The sequence below is a fragment of the Typha latifolia genome, chromosome 5 (genome assembly GCF_019914945.1).
Source record: "Typha latifolia isolate L0001 chromosome 5, TyphaL0001v2, whole genome shotgun sequence".
In the NCBI taxonomy this organism is placed as follows: domain Eukaryota; kingdom Viridiplantae; phylum Streptophyta; class Magnoliopsida; order Poales; family Typhaceae; genus Typha; species Typha latifolia.
In genome coordinates, this window is record NC_133090.1 from 11,563,993 (window position 1) to 11,590,934 (window position 26,942).

The 26,942-nt window shown below is 35.6% G+C and overlaps 3 protein-coding genes across 3 annotated transcripts; all 3 read left to right on the forward strand.

The window, feature by feature from the left end:
- The first annotated feature begins 354 nt into the window (after positions 1-354).
- On the forward strand, positions 355-7,564 carry LOC140788765 (pto-interacting protein 1-like). Its single transcript, XM_073138204.1, has 8 exons — positions 355-714; positions 2,068-2,171; positions 3,837-4,102; positions 4,187-4,313; positions 4,757-5,030; positions 5,137-5,269; positions 5,387-5,473; positions 7,063-7,564. Exons 2-8 carry the CDS (start codon positions 2,087-2,089, stop codon positions 7,189-7,191), a joined length of 1,101 nt encoding a protein of 366 aa, XP_072994305.1. The 5' UTR covers positions 355-714; positions 2,068-2,086; the 3' UTR covers positions 7,192-7,564.
- A 3,161-nt stretch (positions 7,565-10,725) lies between these two features.
- On the forward strand, positions 10,726-13,498 carry LOC140789571 (uncharacterized). Its single transcript, XM_073139328.1, has 4 exons — positions 10,726-11,032; positions 11,274-12,743; positions 12,835-12,865; positions 12,958-13,498. Exons 1-4 carry the CDS (start codon positions 10,960-10,962, stop codon positions 13,220-13,222), a joined length of 1,839 nt encoding a protein of 612 aa, XP_072995429.1. The 5' UTR covers positions 10,726-10,959; the 3' UTR covers positions 13,223-13,498.
- Positions 13,499-20,793: 7,295 nt separating this feature from the next.
- LOC140788960 (probable polygalacturonase) lies at positions 20,794-26,727 on the forward strand. The gene is made up of 7 exons (XM_073138511.1): positions 20,794-20,936; positions 21,103-21,277; positions 22,414-22,731; positions 23,283-23,403; positions 23,489-23,663; positions 23,776-23,846; positions 25,817-26,727. Exons 2-7 carry the CDS (start codon positions 21,260-21,262, stop codon positions 26,518-26,520), a joined length of 1,407 nt encoding a protein of 468 aa, XP_072994612.1. The 5' UTR covers positions 20,794-20,936; positions 21,103-21,259; the 3' UTR covers positions 26,521-26,727.
- Positions 26,728-26,942: the final 215 nt, after the last annotated feature.

The window sequence follows — 26,942 nt, forward strand, 5'->3', positions numbered from 1 at the left end:
TTGTTGATATATATATATATTTCATGTCCTAAACTTCGAAAAGAAGAGTAATTTACTAGGAATATTTTGATTAAAAAAAGAGAGAACAAGAAGAAAGGAATCTAAAGTGGCTTAACTACGACAGATTCTAATTAAAAAAAAGAAAAAGGATAGAAGATGTCATGCATCTTCCCACTAAGACCAGTTACAACGTTCTCTTCTTGAAGAGAACTTATCTTTCTAAATTAAAAATTAAAAAAAAACTTTTTCTTTTTAGGTTTGAAGAAATTAGTATAATTATTTCATAACTAAACTATTGCCTTTGACTGGAAATTATATTTAGGTACTAAACTAAACTGCTCAGGCATTTCGTTTAGGCGAGAAGCTTACTTTGGTTAACACGCAACGATTGGTTCAACCCCACGATACACGCCAGCTCGCATCTCGTTGACTTTGACGACGTCTCCGGGTCAATCTAGTAATTTCCTTGCCCGGCCGCCCGTAGACTTGATAAAAATGCCGACAGCTTGATGCCAGCAACCGGAGGCGAGCGGTGACCAGAACGCATCGTGTTAAGAGAAAGCGAAGCCCGCCATTTTATTCGCCTCTCGCGTCTCGTCTTCCTCTCTCTCTCTCTCTCTCTCAGTAGCTCGGAAGCTTCCCTCTTATCGCGCGCCGCCCCCTTCTATCCTGCGCCGACTCTACGGAGACTGAAGCCTCGGGAAACGGAGAAAGGTGAGATGTCCTTTCCTCGAATTACTCCTAATTTTGCTCGAAACTAGACGATGAGATCAAGGAGGAGGGAGGGAACTTGATCGATAGTACTATAGCTGAATCATCGCTAGTATGAGGACTTCGAATAACTAATTTAGTCCTTTTATTGGTCATCTAGTTAGTGGTTTGGCATGTCGGACGAGCACCTTGCTTCTTATTTTTCTTTCTCTTCTGAGAATTTTCAGTAGGAAATATAGAGAGATGTTGGCTAACTTCTCTATTGGCAAGAATTGCTCGGAGATTCTTACGAAAAAGAAAGAAAATTGAACTATAGGAAGTTTCAATTGTTTGGAATCAAATTGGTTAATAATTCATGAAAACTATAATAAGCAAAACACAACCGGATAAGGAAGATAAGTGTAGATCATGCTAATGGCGCCATTAGTGTAATGCGTTCATATCTTCCGTCCTGTCATTGATTAGTGCATAGTTATATAAGGGTTGAGAATTTTAGGCTGTTTATTGTTCGTCATGGGTGGCACTTCTTTAGGTAATTTCTAGAATCCTCATATTCCTGCTATATCCTTTGAACTGTCTTGGCCTAGGTGATTAGAGTTGCTATACTCTACTAGGTGATTTTTCTTTCACTCGTCATTTGGGCATTTAAAAGGATTCCAAATAGATGGAGTTCAGTCTCCTACAAGTAGATCTTCGGCATGAAGACATACATATAGGTTTAAACACATTTTCCTAAAAAAGTAATTGGAGACACTATTTATAATTAACTAATATATGACTAGATGTTATAAAAGATAGTCTCTAGGATGTGATGGCATTTTAATGCATTAATGTACCCTTTATTTATAATTCTTTTTCAGTTTGTCTACTATAGATTTTGAATGTTAAGATATGTTTAGTGATTTTCCTACATGTAGAGACATATATCGTGGTGGTAGAGGGTATTGTCCTTGTTAGTGTGGTCCAAAGAAAAGTTCAAAACAATTGTAGTATTGTTGAGAAAGTCACAGAGATTTAGTATCTACAGCTTGTTCTCTTACAGTTTCCATTCTGGCATAATAACTATGCCATTCATGCATTAAGATTTTTACTACAGGAAGTAGTGAACTGAACATCTTCTCAGAACACCAGATACCGTCATTATTTGAGGATTGGGATACTTCTTCTCTCTTTGTTATCTTAATCTATGAGGTGTCTATGTACTTGTAGTATATCTTTCTAGATCATTCATGCCTTTGTTGTGTTTGTTGGCATTCATTGACTACATGGCAATATAACCTTCGTTTTGGTTGTTTAATTATGTAAGTATTTGTCTTTATTTCATCTCCTGTAATAATTGATGATTTTGACTTGCAGGGTAACCTGATTTAAGAGAATGATGACATGCTTTGGGTGTTTTGGAGGAGATGGCACTCATCAAGGGAAGAATCACAACATCCCTTTAGCAAACCGAGTAGAAGGTAGTGACAATCTATAGAAATTACAACTAATTTAGTATTTTTCCCAAAAGCTTTCCTAAAGTTAGGATCAAAATTTCTATAAAGTGGGTAGTGCTGTTCTCATATTCAGAATGAATAAGAAAAATAACTTTAGCAATAATAATGTAGATCATTAAGGAAAACCCCTATCAAGTGAAAGAGCAGAATATATATCATTAAGGAAAATCCCAATCAACAGATCTGTTTGCCTTTTTCGTTAAGTTGCTGAGTTCAAATAGCAGAACATCTATCCAAACGTAAGTTCTAAATACATAACTTGGTCTTCTTTAATTAGTCAAAGATCTTTTGTTGTTCAGCTACAAAACCTTACTATTTTATCAGTCCTGCCTAATATGTCAACAATTCAGATTATGACGGCCGATATTTTCTGATTTGCACTTTTTCTTTGACAAAAGGAGATGTCCCAAACTAAATGATGATGTTGTCTATTTTAGGATTGTTGATCTGTTACGTTCTGTGGCTATGTAGCCTGTTGCAGATGAACGACTGAGCCTTCCCTAGGTCTATGTGGAGCTACCTATTGCCAACTCTTTCTCTTTGGGACCTTATCTTCTAACATTTCTGGAACCAAGTTATGAAGTAAACAACTTTAAGCTCAGACCTGTAACAGAAGCAGTGCATACTGTTGTCTCATTTTCAACCTTTGAACCCAGATATTGTACTTTTTGAACTCCAAAATCGATCTAATATAAATTTTACCATGAACTCATGATCTGTGTTATTTTTTGTTGTTAGTGGAGATATTTTTTGAACTGTTTTTCCTGTAATTCCTGTCTGCGAGCTTTTCCCAAGGAATTTTGAATTTGAACTTTCCATGTTAGCTTTTTTCAGTTGAGTTTATCAATTTTCATCTTTCATCTGTTTCATATATTGGGAGTTTGGGACTCTGTTTACCATTCTTATCATGCTCCATGAAAGTTGACACTTTTGGAAGAGAAGTATAATAAGTGTCTTGACATTAAACTAATCATTTTTTGCCAGGCTTATGTATTGTAGGTTAATGTTTTCCCTTCTGTAGTTCTGGACTGAAATTTTCTGCAATTTCCTTTTTTCTGTTTTTTGTTTTTGGAAATCTTTGATAGGTTGATGTTTTCACTGGAATGATACCAGTTGAGTTCAGTATTGAAATGAAGAAGAGTAGGTGTGCTGATAGAGAAAATTATATTGCACAATCTTTGTGCTATAATATACTTATGCTAGTGACTTGTGCTGAGTGTTTGATGAAGAGTATGTCCACATTTCTCAAGCACAGTCTACTCAAGAACCTCCCAGAAACTGAGATTTTCCAATGAATTTATGCAATAACTCTTTACTTACTATTGCTCTTGCACTTCTCATGAACTCATGAAAACTATCATTTTCATACTAATATCCTTAAGTTCTATATTTAGTGTTTATTAGAGTTTCTTTTTAGTAATTATGTGCTCAATGCAGTTCTGTTAAGGCTGATAGCTTGGAAACTTTCGTATTCCTCTTTGACCTTCCCAGTTCTCATGTTTTGACATGTGAACTCATTTGTTGCTTTGTAATTTAAAGATGCTTCTTTGTTTAAAAAATGTTGCATGATAGAATTACTTCTTGTGTATACTCGATAATTTAGTCTGATAACTTTCTTTTGATTTTAAGATCCTCATCATGTGGACAATTTTGGAGCTTCTCGCACCCCGGTTCCTGATCCCTGGGCTGCTGAGCCTGTTAGAGTCCAACCTATTGAAGTTCCTTCCATTCCTGTGGATGAAATAAGGGAAATTACTAAAAATTTTGGCGATGACAATTTGATTGGAGAAGGCTCATATGCAAGGGTGTACCATGGTATCCTGAAAAATGGAACAAAATCTGCAATTAAGAAACTTGATGCGAGTAAGCAGCCTGATCGAGAATTTCTTGCACAGGTAACAGATTCTTGTGCTATTCCTGTTAAGCTAGATTTTTCTATTGATATGGTCAGTTTCTGATTGAAGATTTCACTTTCCCAGGTGTCAACTGTATCAAGGTTGAAACATGAAAATGTAAGTCAGCTGCTTGGATACTGTCTTGATGGGAATCTCCGAGTACTTGCTTATGAGTTTGCACCAATGGGATCTCTCCATGATATATTACATGGTAAGAGATTGATCACATGCTGCACCATAATCAAAGACAATTTCATGACAATGACTTCATGCAGTATTCTTTATTGACCTGAGAATGATAGGGACCAATTAATATTTCATTTCTTTGTTGAACATTACAAATAATGTGATTTTCAATCATATTATTTAGTGTGTACCAGAGAATGTACCGTTCAAGACGCACACGAGATGAAATTCTCTTATATCTTTCTCAGAAGAGGAATCCCTTGTCTATCAGATGTAGATTTTAATGCTGTAGATCTAGAGCCATATGTAAGGGTATATGCTACGTCAGCGGACAATTAAAAAGATTCAGTTTTTGTTCTTGTTATTGCAATACAATTATTATCTTTACAGGTTATAATGTGTTTTAAAAAAATTATCTTTGTGTCCTGACCAACATTATAACAAATATTTCATGATTCCTTATTCTAGGGAATAAGGGTGACAATGGTGCACAAGCTGGTCCAGTTTTATCATGGGCACAACGAGTGAAGATTGCTGTAGGAGCTGCAAAAGGACTTGAATACCTACATGAGAAAGCAGTACCCCGTGTAGTCCATCGTGATATTAAATCAAAGAATATACTTCTCTTTGACAATTATGTTGCAAAAATAGGTGATTTTGACTTGTCGAATCAAGCTCCTGACACGGCAGCACGTCTTCATTCTACTCGTGTTCTTGGAACCTTTGGTTATCACGCCCCAGAGTATGCGGCTTTATTATTTGAACAAAACATCAGTACTGTTCCTGCGATTTACATGACGACTTAGTCTTTATGTACATCTAGCTAATGTTTTCCTTCTCCATCATAGGTTTGCAATGACTGGGCAGCTTAATGCTAAGAGTGATGTTTATAGCTTTGGTGTGGTGCTTTTGGAACTCTTGACTGGCCGTAAGCCTGTAGATCATACACTACCACGCGGTCGGCAAAGTCTCGTGACATGGGTTAGTACTTACACCTGAACTTAGGATTGCTATTGTGTCTTAGTTCTCACTATTGATCTTTGTTTAAACATTATGTGATTCCATATTACAGTTAGCTTAATAGTTGAGTGCTTGCAGGCATCAACAAGACTTAGTGAAGATAAAGTTGAGCAGTGTGTGGATGCAAGGTTAGGGAGTGACTACCCTCTCAACGCTGTTGCAAAGGTAATTCATTGAGATACCATCCAGGTCTTCAAATCCTGAGCTAGTTTCTCTCCTTCTTGTTGTTCATTATGTTGAGAAATAAGTTCGATCTTTGTAGGGAGATTATTTTGGTTCCATTATGAATTTTCATACTATAATTCACTAGAACTAGTTGAAACCATAGTTTCCAGTTTTGGCCGATCCTAAGTGGGATCGGCCGAAACGGATCGGGATCGGCTATAGGCTGGTTTTGGCCGTACAGGTGGCTGCCACCTGCAGCAGCAGACAGTTGTCAGTTGCTGCTGACAGCAGTAGCTAGAGAGAGAGAGGGAGAGAGAGAGGGAGAGAGAGAGGGAAAGAGAGAGTGAGGGAGAGAGAAAGGGAAAAAGGGAGTGAAGGAGAGAGGGACAGCTGCTGTTGACAGTAGCTGCTAAAGAGAGAGAGGGAAAGAGAGAGAGTGAGGGAGAGAGAGAGAGAGAGAGAGAGAGAGAGAGAGAGAGAGGGAAAAAGGAAGAGAGTGAAGGAGAGAGGGAAAGATAAAAAAAAAGGAGAGGGTGAGAGAGAGGGAAAGATAGAAAGAAAGAAAGTGTAGGAAAGAATGGATACTTCAGACTAATAGTTAGATGAATAGAAAAAAAATAAAGGGAGGAAGAGAGATTTTTAGTTTTTTAGTTTTTAGGCTTTATATGTGAGTAATTATTATTTCTTATTTTTTTATAATTTTTTTCTAAATTTTTAAAAATTTCTTAACATTTTTAAATAATATTTAGAATTTTATTTAATTAAAATAATCCGATCTGATACGGGCGGCTGATACGGCCGATACGTATCATTTTTCTCGACGGCCGATCCCGATCCCGATACCGAATTTTGGAACCTTGGTTGAAACATGTCCTGATCATGGCTATATATTAGCAAATGCACTTTCAGGCTTTCAGTCAACTAGACTAATCATTACTGATTAAGCTCCCAGCTGCTTTGTATAAGCTAGTTCAACAAAGTTAGGTTACCGGTTGACTAAAAGCCTAAGTTGTTAAATAATTAACTAACAATACATATTATACCTTTAACACTCCCCTCCTCATGCGTCTCTCCTTTATGTTGCATGTGATAAATGAAAGATAATTGAGTATGCGACCCTCCACACCATGCAAGAATAGATAATAAAAAATTAAGTAAGGTTAAATGAGGTTTGAACGCCAAATCTTTAGAAAACTAAGCTCTGATATAAAGTTAGATAACTAACTGATCCAAAATCTTAATGCATATTATAACTTTAGAGGAAACATAACAAAATGCAAATAAGAGAAATTATGTCGCCATAAATGAAATTAGGTAGCATTGTACGAAAGAACTGAAAATGTGGATATATGGTCTATAAGCACTAAAGTCTGATCCCTTCATTGAGATGTATAGTGACCACCCTAAGAAATTTGATTTTATCATCCTATGGTCAGAGAGGACAATATTTGTTTCTTATATTAAAGTTCTTGTGGCTAAGATGTTAAGCAACTTATCTCCTTAAATCCATATGGCCTGAATGCTGGATGCAGATATTGTGATTCCATTTGTTTAATGCTTTTCTATTTTTTTCTCTTTATTTGGAACAGTTTGCTGGAATTATTGCTTTGTGTATACAATATGATTCTCATACAAGGCCAAACATGAGCATCGTTTCCAGAGCTCTCGACTCTTTAGTAAACGCTCGGCCCAGCTCTCATGAAGCACGAAGAGTGTGAAAACCTCTTTAGTTCTTTTCTCATTTGCTTGTAGCAGTCTTCAACTTGTAGAGCTTGTTTGCTGAGAATCATGAGGATCACCAAGACAGATTTGTGCATATCTTCTCTCCCAGTAGGGTCCTGGATTGCTAAACCAATGACTCCTTCCTTTGTGCAGTAGAATTCGGCATGTCGATCTTGCTTGCTTCCTGCTTGTAGAGTGTCCGCTGTTCTTGATAAACCTCCTCTGTTATGACGTATAAATTTTATTTGGGTGTAAACAATGATAAGAACCAGAATCCTTGTCATTGCATAGAACTAGATACAATGTTTTGAGTGTAATTTATATTGAGATCAATCATATTGCTTCTGATTTTATATGCTCTATGCAAAAGCTTCTTATTTACTTGCTTTAATTGCTTTACTAGATGAAATGTGGGGGGAGCTTCTTGGTGTGAACTTTTCAATCTAAATATAGAACAAAGCAAGTGTGTGTTGATTAAGTTATGGATGGCATGGCAATGAGACCTTACATTTTTATGTAGTGTTTTATGGATGACATTAAACATCAGCCCTACTTCATATCTTGAACAATAATTTTGAGGGGATAAGAATTGGCATTGAATTGGAAGCTCAATTTCTTTCTTTGTGCATTAGTCTTTTAATATCTCGCTTCAACTTTTCCTTTCTTCTTTTGTAAAGAGCAGTCTTATCCCTATACATGGTGGAAAGCCTCCGACATGAGCTCTTCTTTAGATCCTGACCCTTATCTCCAACGTAGACTACCTTTTTAGCCCTTATTTCTTATCCCTCAATTTGCAACTATTAAGTGCGTTGCATATGTGTGCATCTTTAAACATGCATCATCAGCATGTGGTCTTCATGCATGATGTCTAGATCACACTTTTTTGTCTTCTTTTTTTCCAAATTTGCTTTACAAAATCCTTCGTCGTTAAGCAATCACAGTTCTATTTGATCATCAATTGGTCCAGATCAATCTAGTAGGGTTTAGGACACTCCTTATTTGGAAAGATAACCGGGTAATCTAAGGAGAAAAGATGTATGCAGTCTTATCCTTATATCTAAGGTTGTCTTAAAGACTCAACGCCTCTAACCTATTGGGCACAATAATTGACACCTTATATGTGTCTCTCAACTCATAGAAATTAATCTTCTTTTTTTATTCCGAGCCTAGATATTTTCTTTCATGCATGATATATATATATATATATATATATATATATATATATATACACATATATATATATATATATATATGTTTAAATGGAAGCGAAAGTTACATCTTTCAAGTTGTAAGTATGAGCAAAGAAAGAGAGAATATTGCTAAATTTATCTGGACAACAGGCTTAAAAATGATAGACTTGTGATAAGAAATTTCTGAAGATAAATCTTTTATCTTTGCATTTTTTTTTTGAATATCATACGTGGATGAAACTATACTCCTATATGAAAAATAAAAAAATAAAAAAAACTGGCATAGATTATTAGGTTTATAATTACTAAAAAGCTAAGGAAAAACAATTTTTATAATTCAGAATTTGCTCCTTTCTTACATGAAGGCAATCAATCACATGGAATGTTAAAAGCATCATCAGCATTCAACAACCAAATAGGTGGTCAAGCTTATTGCCCTTTTTTCCACATGCTCCTTTTTAAGTGCTTGGCAATTGGCATTGATAGGAATAAGATAAAAGCTAATTAGTTGGTACTACCTCACTATAGTGATGATCCCTACTCAAAAAGGACTATGACTTCTAAGGCACTTTATTTATTTTAAGTTTTTATTATTACTATTTTTATTTTATTTTATTCTTTTGCTCAAGGAAAAGAACAATAGGAAGCATCTCATGTCTGCAAATGATTCGATACTAATCTCCAATTTCTCTTTTTTATCAAAAAATTAAATTGTATAATATTTTTTGTACAAATTAATTGAAACTATATGTTAGTATGGCCGGAGTACTAATCACTCTTTCACAATTTAAGGATAAATTAGCCTCTTTATTTTATTTTATTTTATTTTATTTTTCTTTTTCTCTTATGTGGTCTATAAATTAAAATAAAATTTTAATTCTATGTGTAGATGAGAAATTTTGAGATTCAATTCAAAAGTTTTAAAATCAAATTATTTTGATTGTGGAATTCTAGTATAAATAGAAGAAGTGGTCCAGCGTAGTTAAATTAAATTTAATTGTAATCTTATTTATGAATCATTAACCGAGGAAAACAAATTACTAAAAATCTATTCTTCTACTTAAATTAAAATTTCTCAGTCTAAATAATTTAATTTTAATTTTGAGTAGAATCTCAACTACTTAAATCTCATGTGTATCATATAAATTTCTCAATTAATATTAATAGTTGACATTCTATTTCCCCGTACGATCTAATTATTTTTAAAGGATATATAAATAAATCGCTCTTAAATTTTGGGACTAAATATATATATAACATTGGTCTATTTAAGCCAAGTTCTAGTTGCTGAGGTTCTCAAAATGTTTCAATTCTAGAAATAAGAGAGAGTACTAAAATATAAAAAGGTTTTATTTGATTTGAATGTGACTAGTTCTATTCTTTAATCATGACTCAAGTAGCTTGAATTAAGCTAAAAAAATTATATCTAATTACGATATTAGATGATAATATTATTATTAAATAAAACAAATTAGGTAAAGTTTAAAAATGTATAAAAATATTGTACTTTCTATAATAAAACTTTTTTATTCTAGGCTTGTAGATGTCACATTTAGCTTGAGGTTATTATTATTATTATTATTATTTTTCGTTTTATGGGCTTATAAGCCTCCATGTAATGTTGCATTAATTTTTTATTCTTTTTAAAAGTTTTTAGTATTACAATTTTTTTTATTATAAAAATTAAAATAAATTATTACAGATTTAGAAACCCATAAGCCCACAACCACAACTATATTATAAGTTATTACCCACTTAGTTAGTTTTAAATTTTTTATAGAGAAATTATATTCATTGTGAAGAAAAATTAAGAATATGTAAAAAAATAATTTAAAATAGTAGCTTTACTTTAAAAATAAATTTTTTTAATTTTTAATAAAATTGAGTGTGTCATGTACCTATTACTAAAATATTATGTTTAAATCTGTAAAACATATGTAAAAATTATTTTAAAGGTCAAATTATAATTTGAGAGGAAAAAAAAGTAAAATTTAAACTTATTTATATTTATTTTTTCTCACTTTTGAATTTGGCTAAGCGACTAACTAAATTTTTTTTAATTAAATTATTAAAATAGTTAGTGAATTAACACAACAAAGAATGTTTGATATTTAATTTTTATTACTCAACAGAAAGATAAGAGTGGGAAAAAGATGAAAAGAGCTGAACAAGAAAATGAAGAAAAATTGAATTTAAAAATAAAGGACTCTGCTTGCTTGCTTTGATTCCTTGGGAGGTGGATATAGCGGCACTAATCTCATGCTGGTGGCCCTCTTTTGTCTCCATTTGTTTTAGTTTATTTATTATTATGCCATCTTTTGCCACACAATATCACCTTTGCTTTTCCTGTGGTCTTCTCTCTCTCTACCTTTCTCTACTGTTTTTAAGGCTTTACCACCCCTTCTTTTCTCCCCCACCTCCAGCTTTTCCCTCTTCCGACGTACTCCCTCCCCTTCCCCATCCTTCTTTGACCTCTCTTCTCTTTAGTTTCTTTCCATAATGCCATCACCAACCACAACTTTTGCAGAGATCACTTAGCATATCCATCTGGGTCTTCCTCAGAATCCATCTCCAATGGCTACAAGGATGGCGTCTCACACCCTCTTCTTCTCTGTAATCCTTTCCCTTCACACTGTATGGTCTTCAGGTCAGTTACCACTCACTCATTACTTGCATTGCATTTGTTTCAATTGAAGAAGGAAGAAATGTCTCATTCAATTGTTTGCTCACTCTGGTAGCTACTAAGCAAATAAAATTTCCCCCTCTCTAGTTTTTGTCGCCTATCTATGCTTCTAGGATTTCAAACTTCTACTCTAATTAGTACCTTCCAGTGTTTGGTGGGAAGTGTTGGGTAACACTTACATAGTACTACTGCACCTTCCTTACAGGAACCTTTGTTGGTGTCTCATATGATGCAAGGGAAGAGAGTCCTGCCTCTTGGTCACCCACTGAAGCGCTATCTCTTCTTCGCAAGAATAAGTACAAGGTTTTGTTCACTAGCCCAGGAGAGTTGTTAGATTTAGTACCCAGTTCTGCTGCTGTGCCTATTTATCTCTGTGTGAAGCCATTTGAAGCTAGGAAGCTATTGAACTCAAAGGCTTCAGCTACCTCATGGCTTAGAACCCATCTTATGAGCAATCTCCCTTTTGTCAGCATCAGTAGCATCATAGTCATTGGCAAGGAGGAAAGACTTCCTTCACTCCTTACCACTTTGAACTCACTCTATGCTTCCCTCAAAACCTTTGGCCTCGACCGAAGCGTGAAGGTATCCCCGATGTTCTCGGTCTCTGTCCTTGAGACCTTGAGCAAGACTCACAGCAAGGATTTTCGCGCTGTCATCAAGTTCATAAAGGATTCAGAGTCTTTCTTGTTGATAGAGACTACTGCTGATATCACTGCTTTAGCTGCTCTGCCATCTTTAAACATTCCACTGCTTCTGAATGTGAAGAACTATGCTGCCCAAAGTGTTGTAGACATAGCTGAGTTCAGTGAGAGAATGAAGGAATCTATAGATAGCCATGCTATGCTAAGGGAAAGCATTCTGGGTTTGTTCATGGACATATCCAATATGAGAGAACCAGAGAAGGAAAAGATGAGCTGGGAAGAGGAACTAATCTTTCCTTCTTCCCGTAGAGAGCTTCTCAACCATGGTGAAGATCCTGTTTCTGCAACCAAAACAACAGTCCATGATGTCTATGCTCCAGTAACGAATCCTTTGACAACACCCATCACGGTCCCTTCGACAAATCCAGCTCCAGTGATTGTCACAGTACCTTCTACGAATCCGGGCACGGTTCTTCCCACAAATCCAACCATGGCACCCATCACAATCCCTCCAATGAACCCTGTAACAACTCCAATCACTGTCCCTGCAACTAATCCAATGCCAACCCCTGTAACCACTCCAATTCCTGATCCTAATCCTATGCCAACTCCTATGACTGCTCCGGTGGTGCCGATAACTAATCCTGCTACAACACCTACAACTTTCCCTGTGACTTCACCCGTAACTAATCCTGTGACAACCTATCCATATACACAGCCTGGAAGTAGCCCTTCAATAGCACCACCAGTGACTGTACCAAGCACGGTGCCGGTTTCGCCTGAAGTCTCTGGAGGTCAGACTTGGTGTGTAGCCAAAACGGGTTCCTCGGATTCTGCAGTCCAGCTTGCGCTGGATTATGCCTGTGGCATTGGAGGGGCAGATTGCTCGGCAATCCAACCAACTGGGAGCTGCTACAATCCAAATACCATTCAGTACCATGCCTCCTATGCCTTCAACAGCTACTACCAGAGGAATCCGACGCCATCAAGTTGTGACTTTGGAGGAGCAGGGATGCTCGTTAATGTCAATCCAAGTAAGACCATAGTTAACAGTTTAGTATTTGGTCGCCAATTCCCAGTGTCATAATGGTCACTCCTAATCAATGTTTTATTATGTCTTTGCAGGTTCAGGAACTTGTATGTATCCATCATCAAGGTAAAACTTCAACATTACGAAAGTATACCTAGTAAAATTCTCATACTTCTTTGTTCAGGAGAAATGACCTTTCTTAACTTTTGGGTTTGCAGCTCCATCTCTGGTTACAATCCTGCATCCACTACTACTGGTTCTACTACTGGTTCTAGTATCGGTTCTACTACCGGTTCTACTACTGGTTCTACTACAGGTTCTAGTTCTGGTTCAACGGTCTTCAATACGAACAATCCGGGCTCCAATACAGCCTTTGGGTCAAACAGCCCGACAGGCTCTATGAGCAATGCATTCTCTATTTCTGCCGGTTGGGCCTCTTTTAGTTTTGTGCTTACCTTAGCCTATATCACAGGTAAAATCTAGTAATATTGTGATCTCGTCTGACTGCTCAAAATATGGAAGAAAGAAGAAGCTCCATAGATTTAGCTTTCCAACAGCTAGTGTGATGTACATCTTAATGAGTGATAGGGGAGAACGTAAATTTGATTTGTACATGGATTGAGTAGATGATGCTCACATGTTATATGACTAGTTGAACTTAGAAGTGTGTGTGACTCACACTTTGGAACTTTTGTACTTGAACGTATTATTTGGCATATGTAATTTATCTTTGAGAAAAGCAGAGTATTTTCAGATAAATGGAATGTAACATGGAATCTCTCAGACAAAGGCTAGTTCAGATCCAAAGGATTATCAACATTTCCGGTGCGCTTCATATTCTTCATTTGGTAAGCCTATTCCACTGGTTACTTCTATCCTTTTCATCTCTTTAGATAGATTTATCAACACAGAAGAATATATTTCTTATAGTTTACGAACTAATAGACTGACCAATTCATGGAAATAACCATCTGAAACCAGATCCTCCACAGGTCGTTATCGTCATCCGTCAGTTGTCTACTATTGCTTCACAGCAAACTGCTGTTATAATTCCTTCAGTGTGCCTTCCCTCTTTGTCATGCAATATAATGTTTTCTTATCATTTTTCATGTGTATTGATTTTTGAAGATAACTCCTAAGATGCATCATAGGAAATATAGGAGTTTTTTTTTGTACTTATAGTGAATTTATGCTTTGGCTTTTGATATTTCAAAACAAGAGAAAAGAAGAAGAGCAAATAGAAGAATTTGCAGAGCTTTTCATTTGCAGGTTCCTAACATGGGGTAATGAGGGAACAAATGGTGGTGGTAGAATAAGCAGGACTGAGATAGAAATTAGTATAGTGAATAAAGGTAAAAGGTAAACAAACAAGACGGCGACAGCGAGGAAATAACTCCAAGAAGCTTCTTTTCTACTTGGAGTGAGGAGCCCATGTACATATGAAAGAAACAGTTATTGATCTTAGAAGGAACTCCACAAAAGTTCTATATTGAAGGTTAAGTGTTTAACTCGAATTACCATTTCTTGTAGAAATATTGGAAAGCAAAGAATTTTTATTATCTGCATCAGGTTATTTCATTATGGTAGTATCAACTTGTGCCGCAGAATGTGTTATATGTCATACTTCAACAGGAATAACGATGAATACTTCTCTAGAATTTGATTATGAGGATTGAGATTTAGTTTCCTCTTGTGACTATTTCCTGCGATATGCATTACCAGCAGCACAAACAACTCCTAATATAAGGCAGTCTAAATTTACATGTCTACAGAGTCAAATGTAATAATTAAGAGTATATAATCAAGTTATTGAGTTGCTTTCAAGATTGTTAATGTACTGATGCTTTTAACTCACAACCAGGCAGAACAATTAGGAATCAGCAGCTGAGCTGATGCAGCTCTTCATCTGCTTTGCTGAACTAACTGAAGGTTTCTGTAGATAAATTAGATGCGCACAAATAGTAAAAGACCAACTTTTCAGGTTTGAAATGTATGCAAATTTGTGATTGATTTGAACTGGCAATTTAAACAATTCAAAGCAGGGAAGGAGCCATGACAACAAGCAGGAATTGCAAACCTACCAAAATCTGAAATTCTGGTATGCAGCAGTGTTCTATCCTGAACAGAGCTTCTGTTACTGAGTGCTCAACTGCTCATAATGAAAATATGATAGGCTAGAGAGTAATTAGCAACGAAGGAAACTAGTGCACCTTGTTCTAAGATGATCGCTAATATGATTCAAATTGTCTATTGATGACATTATGGAATGTTTTTTTTTTTCCAAGCATCCAGGAAATCGAAGTATAAAAATATGTTCCAAATATAAGAACCAGGGTCATACTTAATAATGAAAACGAAGCTAAACATAACTGGATCTTACCCGGATCCCAGAATCCGCTCACCCTCCATGGATTCCGATCAAAATGGGTTTTTGATGCTCGGACGAGACGTTTTGCTCTTTTGATCTCATTCCATGGATTTCTTGGTTTTAGTTGGAGCTGTTCTATCGTGCTACGTCATGCGCATTTGTCGTATAAAAAAAGCTAATCATCTTTTGCATATCTTTTATGGACTCGAAATAATGATATCTCTCTCGAATTCTGCTGACTTTAAGTTAGATCGTTGTAGAGCTAAAAGTAGATATCAAATCCTCAGTTTGGAATAGTGCTTGGAGAATGGATGATATATATGCGTTGGTTCTTAATCTCTTTTTAATTGTTTCACTAGATTAGAAGAGTCTATTCTTGGTTGCGTATTCTCTCCCATCAAACCAACACTGCAGTACCCTTTCATTCTCTTCTCCGGCAGCGACTAAATTTTCTCTGATGCTGGTGTTGTTGACTCTACTTCCAACTCACAGTTGTGTTCTTCTCTACACAGAAGGTAACAGTTTGTTTCCATTTTTTTCTCTTGTCATATTATCATTTAGGTTGCATTTTGCATGCCTGACAGTAAAATTTGTTGCTGAATCTGAAACGTAGAGATGTAACTTCTCAAGATTTGACTGCACGTTTGATCGGTTGAAGCCGATAGCGATCCAAAACAAAGGTCAAAATCTGTAATCTTGCAAATTTCGACTTTGATCAATGAGTTTCAGCATTGATTTTAGATAAATTTTTAGCCATTTCTGTTCTGTCTCGGGCGAAGATTCAAACCATGGTACTAAGCATATTAATCTCAGACAATAAGAAATTTCCCTTTCGCAGCCTTTTTTGGCGAAAAGAGATGATAAATCCACAGAATCACCAGTAAGATACTTTCAAATTTTGCCGAAACGCTGGTTAACGATTTGGATCACCTTGGATGAATAAAGGACATTAGCTCTGATACTAATTCTGCACTGTAAGAATCAACTGCTAGATCACATTTAAATTGCTATTGGAGATTTCATACAGATTATAGCAGTGGCTTTGTAGTATCAAACCCCAGAGATCTACTCAGAAAGGAGATGATATTACTTGATATTCCCATTCAGAAACTAGTTTTCCTTCTCTACAAGAAAATAATTCAGAATGTCAAGAAAGGAGATTTTGCTCATCAGCTGAAAATTTACAATTCAGGGTAATTTCTGACTACTTATGACTTGTAGAATTTGATACATAGTTTCACTGCATCTATTCAATTGTATTACAATGATAAGATCAGCTTGCTTGCTAGGAAATTGGCTATGCCTCTGAAGAAATACAGTTTAGTATCAGTAGAGGACTGTTGGTTGAACAAAGTTAGGAGTTTCTAGCACTAGTATATTTAATATTTCTGCTGATGAAAATATAAGTTTTATTGTGCCATCTTCACTCCCTTCACTCTTCTAACTCACATTTCAACACATTTTATGCAATGAATACTTTTCAAAAGTAACTCCACTAGCGCTAGATTGCTTCCAAATTATACTCTGATTGAATCCATAACTGGTATTCAAGTCCAAAGAAGCAAGCCATGGTCTATGTAACACCCTATATTTTTAGTATTTTTTATTAGCACTCCTTTAATTTGTAATTGACCTCTTCATTTTTCTCTTTAATTTTCACATAATGCTATATTATTACTTCGACTAACTAAAATTAATCATGTTATATAGTTTATGTAACTCTATTGGTTAGATTACTAAAATACTCTTTAATTTTTTTTTGACCTAGCTAAATCATTTATAAACCATACTCTATCCTAGGCAATCCCACCATATTAAAATTCTCTCCTATATAAATACCCTATCCCAACTTGTAATCTAGGTATTTTATAAATTGCTCTTTGTATTTTGATAAAATATTTCTTTGTTGATACCTTTCTATTTGGAAATAGTTAAATTAAATTAACTCAGAATGTTATATAAAAATTATTAAAAAAAATCAGGCTATAAAATCTTCTGAGATGTAAATCGGAAAATAGTAAAAATTCATAGTGTTATTTAAAAATATCCCTTAAACTTATGTTTTTGATGCCTTTTTTCTTCTTCTTTTATTTTACAGAAACTTGGTACCCAAATTTGTCGATCTAAATGATAAGAAACCTACCAACAAACTTTACTAAAATTGATAAATACCTCTCTTACAATCAACTCATACTCATAGTAATTATTGTAGAAAAAATTGCTTAGTAGTTTAGTAACTTAGCTCAACTGCTCGAAACCTAAATACCTCTAAATCTACATAGAATTAGCTTTTTGTGCACAGCTCATATCTAATCTTTATATGTATATATAAAAGAAACCCCATTTCTCATGGTCATTGATCACAGTACTGTGGTCATCTCTGAAAAGTTTTCAGAAGTAGCACTCTTCAATGTGGATGGATGGCTGCTTTCATGTATGTATGTGGTCCATGCATGCCATGCAGCAGGTTATGTAGTAGAAGACAGACATGGATCAAAAGTTGATGGATCATGTGGGAGTTGGTTATAAGATCATCAGATGGACTCTGGTTAAAAAAACAAAAATAAAAAAAATTTGCCTGACATGTGAAGGAGTAGTACTCCTCCATTAAAGCTCCTTGTACAGCTGAGGAAGGAGCTGGTTGATGGTTGTTGCCAATTTGCTGCTCCTCATTATTCACATGGGAGCCATTTATGATGCTAGCAACTACTAGTTTTATTTGAACAAGGGATCTCAGAATGGAGTGCAATCAATGTCAAGGTATTAGGCTATGTCAATTGGGCTATATATTACAATAAGATAACATTGTAAGTAACTAAGATGGGCTAGTTTTTTTTTCTTTTTGTTAGAAGACGTTATCTAATAAAAGCTTAACTCGTTAGATAACAAGATTAATAATTTTATTTTATGTGTATCATTAAGCTGTTTTCTTTGGTTGATAGCGCATAATTATACGTCAAACCACTGTTTATCTATTTCTTTGTCATTCTATTGAGACAAAAACTGTAACATTTTAAATAGTTAGAGAGCAAATTGTATGCTTTTAGAGGTATAATATGATACCAAGTCGTATGTGATTAAACCTAAACAGTTTTAATTTCACCAGATTAATTTATCAAAAGAGAAGCGTAAGAAATTTATTTCTCGTCTTGGATCTTTGTGCATAACTTTACTTCGTGTACATGATTCGGTTATAATAATAATTATTATTATAATGTTACAACCTTCCCTAGAAAAAAAATGTTCACATAACTGTTCCTCTTCAGACATTGGATCCCAAAACTGAGGCCATTTTTTAATGACTGGGCAATGAAGCCTTCTTTACCTCCTTATCTTTCTCTCTCCAGTTCTTTCTGCTATAAAGCTTCCAATTCTTTGTTCTATATTTATTAGCATTCCTCGATCGTATTTCCCATGCCAGCTTCCATTGGGAAAATATTCTTTAATATTTCCTCTCTTAAATGATATAGGGGTAAAATACATTTTATCATTTTTACTAAAGCTGAACTTTGAACTAAGTTAAAAAGTGTTGCCAAATGTAAAAATTTAGAGGGATATAATAATACAAAACAAAGTTTGAGAGGGAAATGATTTTTTGTTCAAAGTAGAAGGTGTGTTAAAATATTTAGCTCTAATATATCATGCCTTGATAGATCTAAGCTCTTTAAATTTCACCATTTTACTCTTCTGAGTTTAACTTAGGAGCTTGTAGCATGTGGTATTCACAAGGTAACAGGGCAATATGCGACAAAATCGCATGAATCATATGACAAGATTCGTTTCCAAATCTCTCTCTTTCTATGCATGTCATGTGAAAAGAAGAATAAAGAGAGAGAAATGGAAGATTTGATCCTAACTTTTTTATGAGTCATTAAGACTAAAAAGTGGATGTTTCATGGCTCTAGAAATATTTGTCTAAGAATATTCCTACATCCAGATAACCTTGCCGCCTTGCAGCATCATTATTTGGCTTCCTAACTTCTAAAATAATTTTTGTTGATTGTCTAATAATTATCAAAGGGTCGTATAAATTTATACATAGATTAGAAAACCGAGTCAATTCTTCTTATAAAAAATATATCATAAATGTGCTAAATTTCTATTATGCTAGTTAATTGCTTGTTGTTTTAATTTTTCAAAAAAAAAGGTGACAATGACTAGTCCTTGCCATGTGCTATTTGTTGATCTCGTTATTTGCTCTAGTGATCTTCTTCATGTGGGGATATCAAATGAATTTAATGCTACTGTTAGGAACATTGGAACATGAAGCAATCCAAGCAGGCTACTTTGATGGTTAACATGTAGTTCGTTCTAAGAGTGCGTAGGTTTAGACATAGGCTGAACAAAGAATCAACTCTTTTTAAATACAAAAATACTTAGATCGTATATAAGATACTAACTCTCCCATCTACCGAAATCGCTAACTCTCACCTTTGAATATACATAATTTTTCCACGGCTTTATGCCAGGGATCGACCCCATGACCTCCTGTCGAAAAGCGAAGTGGTACCGGGTTTAGGGTTTAGTGAGTTTGAATTGGACTTCATCACCCGTTATATTAACCTAAATTTATATTATATCTATAGATACATTCTGCAGGAAAGGCCACCATATCATATGAGGTGTAACTTATGGCCAATGAGAGAGTTAGGATAATTTATAGGCAATGAGATATCATGAGTTCCCCCACTTACGTCTAAAAAGGCTTGGACTAGCTTTAGTTTATAAACTGACAGAAATTATATATGCTGGAATTATTTTTTATTTTTTATGCTTCTTGATGTAGAGGTCAAAATCTCAATCCATGTGCCCATTGCTTCAAGTAGCAATCAACCTTATGGTCAAATCTGAAGGACACTCCCAGTCATGTACTTGGATTCTTGTAGTCCCTTTTTTCAAGTTTTCTTGATTCCATTTCAAGTGCTTTTATTCTCAGTCATTTTACTTCTGAGAATTATGTTAAAAAAAAATTCACATTCTCAGTTGAATTTAGGTTTGATTTCTTACTTTGGTTTTTTTTTCTTTTCTTTCTAATCTTTGTATTTATCCAATTCGAATTTCAATTTCATACTTAATTTCCAAGAGAGGCCCAGTAGTTTGGTCAGAAACTCCTTTATTCCTATCTTTTTCCGTGGTTTAAGCTAGTTTCTAAGGCAAGATATACAAAGGTTGCCAATTGATTATCTGGTACTAATCCCATTGTTTGCCAGATCTTGCTTTGTACACAGACACCTCGAATGCCATCTGATCTCCATATGCAAAGCAAACAACATGGTACTTGGCATGCCAGAGGCTGTCTAATTTGGTTCTTTGTTCACCTCTGGAGGTCTAGGAACAGCCAGGGAATCCCAAGGGATCAATTTGACTTTCCCACCCATCACAGGTTTAAAACTCAGCAAAGGTGATTCATTTCACAGCAAGGGCTGTTCAGTCTTTTCATGTCCTCCTCCTCACTGTCACAGGTTATAATGGTGTGGAATCCAAAGATCACCCTTGCCAAAGATTCCTCCTGCTGACCCTCTTTGCCTTCATCCCTCTCCTTTCTTGGCCCAATCACCTTCCAGTTATAGTCTTTGGCATTTGACCACTCCTTGTCTTCCTTCTGTGCATGAAGCCATGGAATGACTCCATCTTTGTTTCTTTTTTATTTTCTTTTTTTACCTCTGCTTGCATAGAGTTAGTTCACTGTTCGAAAACCATCAAAACCCAACTGGGTTTTTCTTTTATTCCTTCAATTCTTGTGTTTGCAGGTAGCTTGAGAGACCCAGAAGACCCATTTGGGGTATTGGGTTGCTTGGGGGCAGAGGAGGGCAGGCTGGAAGACAAAAGGTGGTGTCCAAGGACAGTTTTGTTCTGTTCTTTTACAAGACATCAATAGTCACTGTCATCATTTCTTATTTTTCTTTCCCCCTTTTATTTTTATTTTTTTTCCCCTTTCCTTTTTGTTGGGTGGTGGTGGTGGTGGTGCTGGTGGTGGGGATGGTCTCCCAAGCAGAGGCCCATTTGATCACTTGGGGGTGTTGTTTCCCTTGTGATGATGGTTGTTGATTGAGATGGGGAGGAGTTCCTGAAAGGGTGACACAGTTGTTCTTCCTTTTGGTTCTCAAGGCTAGTCTTACCAGAGGAGTAGGGTTGGTTTGAGAACAAATCAGATGAGGAGATCCGCAGCTGTAAGTGCCTTTTTTTTTTGTTCCTCTTGATGTTTTTATTCAATTCTTCAAGATTTCCTTTTTCGTAATCCCTCCTCAACAAGATCATTGCTCTTAATGTTGCAAGAACCGTGGTACATGTTTTGGATCTTTCAGAGTAAGTGTCGATTGGGGGTTAATCTGTAGTGTTATCCTTTTTTCTTGTCTGTTTTCTCTCATCTTTAGTTGCAAGAAGAACAACTTTGTAGTGCATTGATGTCATCCCTTCCTGCATTGCACTAGGAGGATTTCTTATTTATTTATTTATAAATGCTTGATACTAATCAGTACTAGAGCACTGTCTATCTGCATTGGTGAATTGTGGGAATTTTTTGGGTTTTATTACAAGATTCAGGTACTTCAGTACTTAGGTTTGCAATCTCATCTTCAATGATTCATGTATGTTTTTTTACCCTTGGCAAGATATGCTTAGGATCTTAAGAACTGCTGTTTGGAAGTGTTGCCCTTTTCATGGACTTGTTCTCACCAATGTCAATATGGGGAAATGATTGCGGCAGAAGCAGGATTATTTAGAAAAGAGTTAAATTCAATTTGTTCTTCCCTGATGGTAATCAGTGGTTAGGTATTGCTTTTGATCTTGCTTAGTAGATTATTCTGTTACTCATGATCTATGAGAACAGTGTCGGGTGTGGTTCTAATGTTTACGACAAAATTATTTGGACTTTGATCAACCATAAATCTGTTTTTTTTATTTCAATTGGCTTTGTTTTCTAGTCCAGCTTATTCTTTCTTTTTTCATGACTTTTCTTCACATATGGTCAGTCAGATCAGACATTAATTAGGATGATTAATACAAGTGCACACTCTTGCTCATCCTTTTCTTGCTTCACTTTAAGTAAACCGGCATATGACTTAAGATAGAAAAAGAATCGCATTCTGGAATGGACCATTGTAACTAACTTCATCAAAAATGGCCCCAAGGCAAATCTTGTAATTGCTATATTCAGTGGAATGTGTAAACAACAGCATGCTAGAATTTCTTCTTCAGAACTTGGCTATATTCTTTTTCTTCCCTGAGAATCTTCTCTTTTTTCCTTTCACAGTATGAGCAGAACATTCGGATTGCTAATACTTATCTGTCAAATTTTTTGACTCAGTTACTTCAAGTACTTTGGGTTCTTGCAACAATCAGTGATTTGCAGTCCGCTGCTGTCTCCATTTCATACTGCAAGCCAATGGGATCAGGCATATATCGACCACATAGTGTCACGATAACTGAGTTTGGTGCTGTTGGAGATGGTGTCACTCTCAACACCAAAGCATTTCAGAATGCTATCTTCTATCTTAATTCATTTGCAGATAAGGGTGGAGCACAACTCTTTGTGCCTGCTGGACGGTGGTTGACAGGGAGTTTTAATCTTATCAGCCATCTCACTTTGTCCTTGGACAAGGATGCTGTAATAATTGGATCCAAGGTGAGTTTAAAGAGTCGTGTTAATTTTTATATATAACATATACTGTAATCTTCTCTTACAAGAAACAGCTTATATATTTTATACTATTTACAAATGGGATCATGTCATAGATCTCCAATTACTATACACAATGAAAGATTTTACTCACTTAAAGTTTCCAACTATTTAGAAAAGAAATAAAATGAAAAAAAGAAAAAGAAAATCTACCCATGGTATAAACCTACATTGTGTTTGATTGGTTTGAAGACATGACTATTTAAGATACTGTAGGTTGAGTACCTACAACATGGTTTTATATGCATGAACAATTGGACATGGTTCGTTAAGGATGAAGTTTGAACAACTTACAAATTTTTGCAAAATTTTATCTCTGCATCCATTTTTCCTCAGTTGCACAATCGACAGTTGCAAGTTACTTCGGATCATAAAATGGGTTGTTTGTTTCAGTTTTTTTAATAAGATAAATAATTAAATTGTCTGGTAGAGTAAATCATGAGTTCATAGTACTTATTAGAGAAAATAAAGTACTCTAATATATAGGTTACTTTCAGGATTCCTCTGATTGGCCAATCATTGATCCACTCCCTTCATATGGGCGAGGTAGAGAGCTACCTGGCGCAAGACATCAAAGCCTAATATTTGGTTCAAATCTTACGGATGTCATAATAACTGGTTAGTGATACTTAGCAGAACTATCTCCATGCCTGAGGTAAGTTTCATCAATAAGATAAGGGCTTCAATATTATTTTTCTTCCAGGTGGTAATGGTACAATTGATGGTCAAGGAGGTATCTGGTGGGACTGGTTCAAGAACCACACTCTGAACTATACTCGGCCACATCTTGTTGAGCTGATCAACTCAACTGGTGTGGTTATCTCAAATCTTACTTTAAAAAACTCACCATTTTGGGCCATCCACCCTGTATATTGCAGGTTTGTCCCTCCTAGTGTTTAATTGTCTTTCTCTTGTTAGATCTATAAATTGATGCACATGTGGAGATTTATGTGCTAGGGAGACTTGAGACTGTTTTTGCTAAATGAACAGCCAAGTGCTTGTCCAGAATGTCACAATCCTTGCACCGCTCGATTCACCAAACACAGATGGCATTGATCCAGGTATGCTAAACAGTTTAATGCATTTCCCATACCTCAATAAGATACTTTTTTTTCCTTGCTGCACCCATTCATCTTATAGCATAGACAGCGTTCTTCAATTAGCACATTTTTTAACCAAAAAAATATGCGTGGTTTTGCTCTTAATACTGCTTTTGTATGAGTTAACCATAAATAGGATCTTCTATGCCCATGATAGTAAATACATAGACTAGCTGATTTTTTTCAATGAAATTATTGATTCTAGATATATTTTAATTAACCAAATGGGAAATGTATGAAGTATGGACCAGCTTCCGAAGAACATTGTCTTGGTTACAACTACCTCTTTGGTGTCTACTTTAGCAAAGACGGCAAATGCATGCCCTTGATCTTTGGGTACATAGAGTGGAATAATAACATAATTTGATGTACTAACATCTATGTGTTGGGTGGAAAAAATACAACATAAAATTATAATTTTTTATTCTTCATTGTTACACATTAAGAAACAACTTTTTGTGCTCTAACTCTATCGATGTAGTTGGGTATGCTACAGCAGCCGGTTGAAGGAACTGAAACACAAATGAGATCAGAAGATGTCAAAACCATATGATAGGTTACACTGTGTATCTTAATTTGGTTATTAGTCAAGTCAAGCTACATCTTATATACAGTTTTATCTTTTGTATGGATTCAGTATCTTAATAATGGTAGATGAGAATTCAACTTCTATTTTAGGTGCAGGGTAGGTCTGCATGATTGATCTCAGCATTTATCTTTTGAAAGTTTCAGATGTTCTGTTAGGTCTTCATTATATTTTCTATATGTATGCTTATATTTAGTAAGATTATAGGTGGTGATAATAAGTTTGAGAACTTTGGATATTCAGCACACGGTTTTGATTCTTTTGAAAGCAAACTTTTGAACATATTACTTCTTTAGATTCTGTGAAAGGTTCTTTTGTAGATTGGGCCCCTCTGATGAATTATTTACAATTTGCAGTAGGTATTTGCTACATCTATGCTTAAATTTTCTAAAAGCTGTCTTTACCTTGCCAAACTTCTGCTTTTAACCATTTGTGGTTCATGAAATGAAATCTGATGTTTACGATATTGATCAACATGATTCTTCCATTGAGCTCATAAGCTCTGTATTCAAATCTTGTTCTCAAATTTTTTCGTCATAAGTTATAATTCTCTCATATTTTCAAGATACTTTGTGTAATGGCAACTCTCATATTCTTATGCAATTGTAAATATCTTTAATCATTCTCAGACAAATACATACTAGTCAAGAGGTTCAACAATTTTTATACTTTTAGTGCAACACATGTTTCTGTAACACTTTCATGAGTTCTGTAAGGAATTTAAGAACTTAGACTTTCGAACCTGAAATTTGTGTCTGATGATTCCAAATAATAAATCAAACTACTGCATAATATGTGGTACACAAGTTCATTTTACTTGTTTGCTTTGTACATTTCCTAGTTCTTTTCTGATTTCTTTCTGACTGGAGTTCTTAATCTTGGATAAATTTGACAGGAAGCTGCGATAAGTCAAACCAGAAATTGGAACAATTTTTTTTCCAATTTGACTAGCCAATTAGTTCAATGCAAAATCAGCATGGTGTCAAAAGTCAACTTACACTTGTCAATAATTTTGATTGTTAAAGACCCTTTTGGCTCATGGGATTAGTAATTTAGTAGGTAGTTGTTCCAAAAGTTGGACACCATTTCTTAGGGTCATATTAAGAAGCTTATTGGACCATCCTTAAATTGCTCTTGGGGAGTATCTTCTAAGAAAATTGAATCACCTTTCTAGTTATAAGAACTCGTAGGATGCGACAGCCACATGATACTGAAATATTGAATTATGTATTGCAAACTTGGTAGGTTCGTCAACTCTTGAATATCTGACTGCAGTTATAAACCTTTTGATTACTTGATTTAAAGTATGAAGTGATTTTGCTAATTCTAGTATGAAAACATTCAGATTCGTCCAATAATGTCTGCATTGAAGATTGTTACATCAGAACCGGAGATGATCTGATTGTCATCAAAAGCGGGTGGGACGAATATGGCATTTCCTTTGCTCATCCAAGCTCCAACATCAGCATACACCGCATTGTGGGAGAAACAGGATCAGGTGCAGGCATTGCTTTTGGAAGTGAGATGTCAGGTGGCATATCAGATGTCCACGCCGAGGACATTCGTCTCTTCAATTCGCTACATGGGATCAGAATAAAAACATCTCCGGGGCGTGGAGGGTATGTTCGGAACTTGTACATAGCCAATGTGGTCATGACCAATGTGAAAATAGCCATCAGGATCACTGGTCAGTATGGAGAGCATCCAGATGACAACTACGACAAGGATGCTCTTCCAGTAATCAGCAGAATAACTATCAAAGATGTTGTAGGTATGAATATCAGCACTGCCGGCTTCTTAGATGGTATCCAAGGGGACAATTTCAGCAGTATATGCTTGTCCAATGTCAACCTAAATGTAACATCAAATCATCCATGGAAGTGTTCATTCATACAAGGCTATTCAAACTTGGTCTCTCCAGAAGTATGTGAGCCGCTCAGAGGCTTCGCTGACGAAGCTGCACTTTGTTATGCAGATAACTATCTCAGACCGCAGCAATCGGCTGCGAACCGGTTGGTTAGTCCCTTCCTGAAGTTGCCATCACTGTAATGTCAATGTCAATACTGCATTTGTGTCGTTACTGAAGGATCTTTATTTGTCTATTATATCTATTCTTGCCATTGATTCCTTCACAGTTTTGTGTTGTGCCAAACTTACTGCTGGAGCTTGTTATTGTCGCCACTGTAATCTGTATACTTGAGTCTCTTTTGGAACATGAAGAAATGGAGAGTGAATAAGAATCATAGTTTCAGCTCATCTCTTACTAATGTCTGGTTGAGACTTGCAATGGCCAGAGATGCTGAGGCTTTCACTAGTTCTCCTTCTCCCATAACAATATGCCCTCTTCTTTTCAGTCTCATTCCATATGACTAATCTCCACATCCACTTTCACAAATTAATCTTCCTCTTTGAGTTCTTGTGGTGTTCTTTTCAGCAAAAGCTAGTAAAGTATGATTATAATAGCCATTCTG

What these genes read in the sequence shown, in the direction of transcription:
- LOC140788765 (XM_073138204.1), top strand. Translation starts at nt 2,087, where the DNA reads ATGATGACATGCTTTGGGTGTTTTGGAGGAGATGGCACTCATCAAGGG. An exon ending in GGCAAAGTCTCGTGACATGG is followed by an intron (nt 5,270 to 5,386) that starts GTTAGTACTTAC and finishes GAGTGCTTGCAG; the next exon opens with GCATCAACAAGACTTAGTGA. An exon ending in CTCTCAACGCTGTTGCAAAG is followed by an intron (nt 5,474 to 7,062) that starts GTAATTCATTGA and finishes TATTTGGAACAG; the next exon opens with TTTGCTGGAATTATTGCTTT.
- LOC140789571 (XM_073139328.1), top strand. Translation starts at nt 10,960, where the DNA reads ATGGCTACAAGGATGGCGTCTCACACCCTCTTCTTCTCTGTAATCCTT. An exon ending in GCTCGTTAATGTCAATCCAA is followed by an intron (nt 12,744 to 12,834) that starts GTAAGACCATAG and finishes ATGTCTTTGCAG; the next exon opens with GTTCAGGAACTTGTATGTAT. An exon ending in TGTATGTATCCATCATCAAG is followed by an intron (nt 12,866 to 12,957) that starts GTAAAACTTCAA and finishes TTGGGTTTGCAG; the next exon opens with CTCCATCTCTGGTTACAATC.
- LOC140788960 (XM_073138511.1), top strand. An exon ending in CTGTAATAATTGGATCCAAG is followed by an intron (nt 22,732 to 23,282) that starts GTGAGTTTAAAG and finishes GGTTACTTTCAG; the next exon opens with GATTCCTCTGATTGGCCAAT. An exon ending in CACAGATGGCATTGATCCAG is followed by an intron (nt 23,847 to 25,816) that starts GTATGCTAAACA and finishes GAAAACATTCAG; the next exon opens with ATTCGTCCAATAATGTCTGC.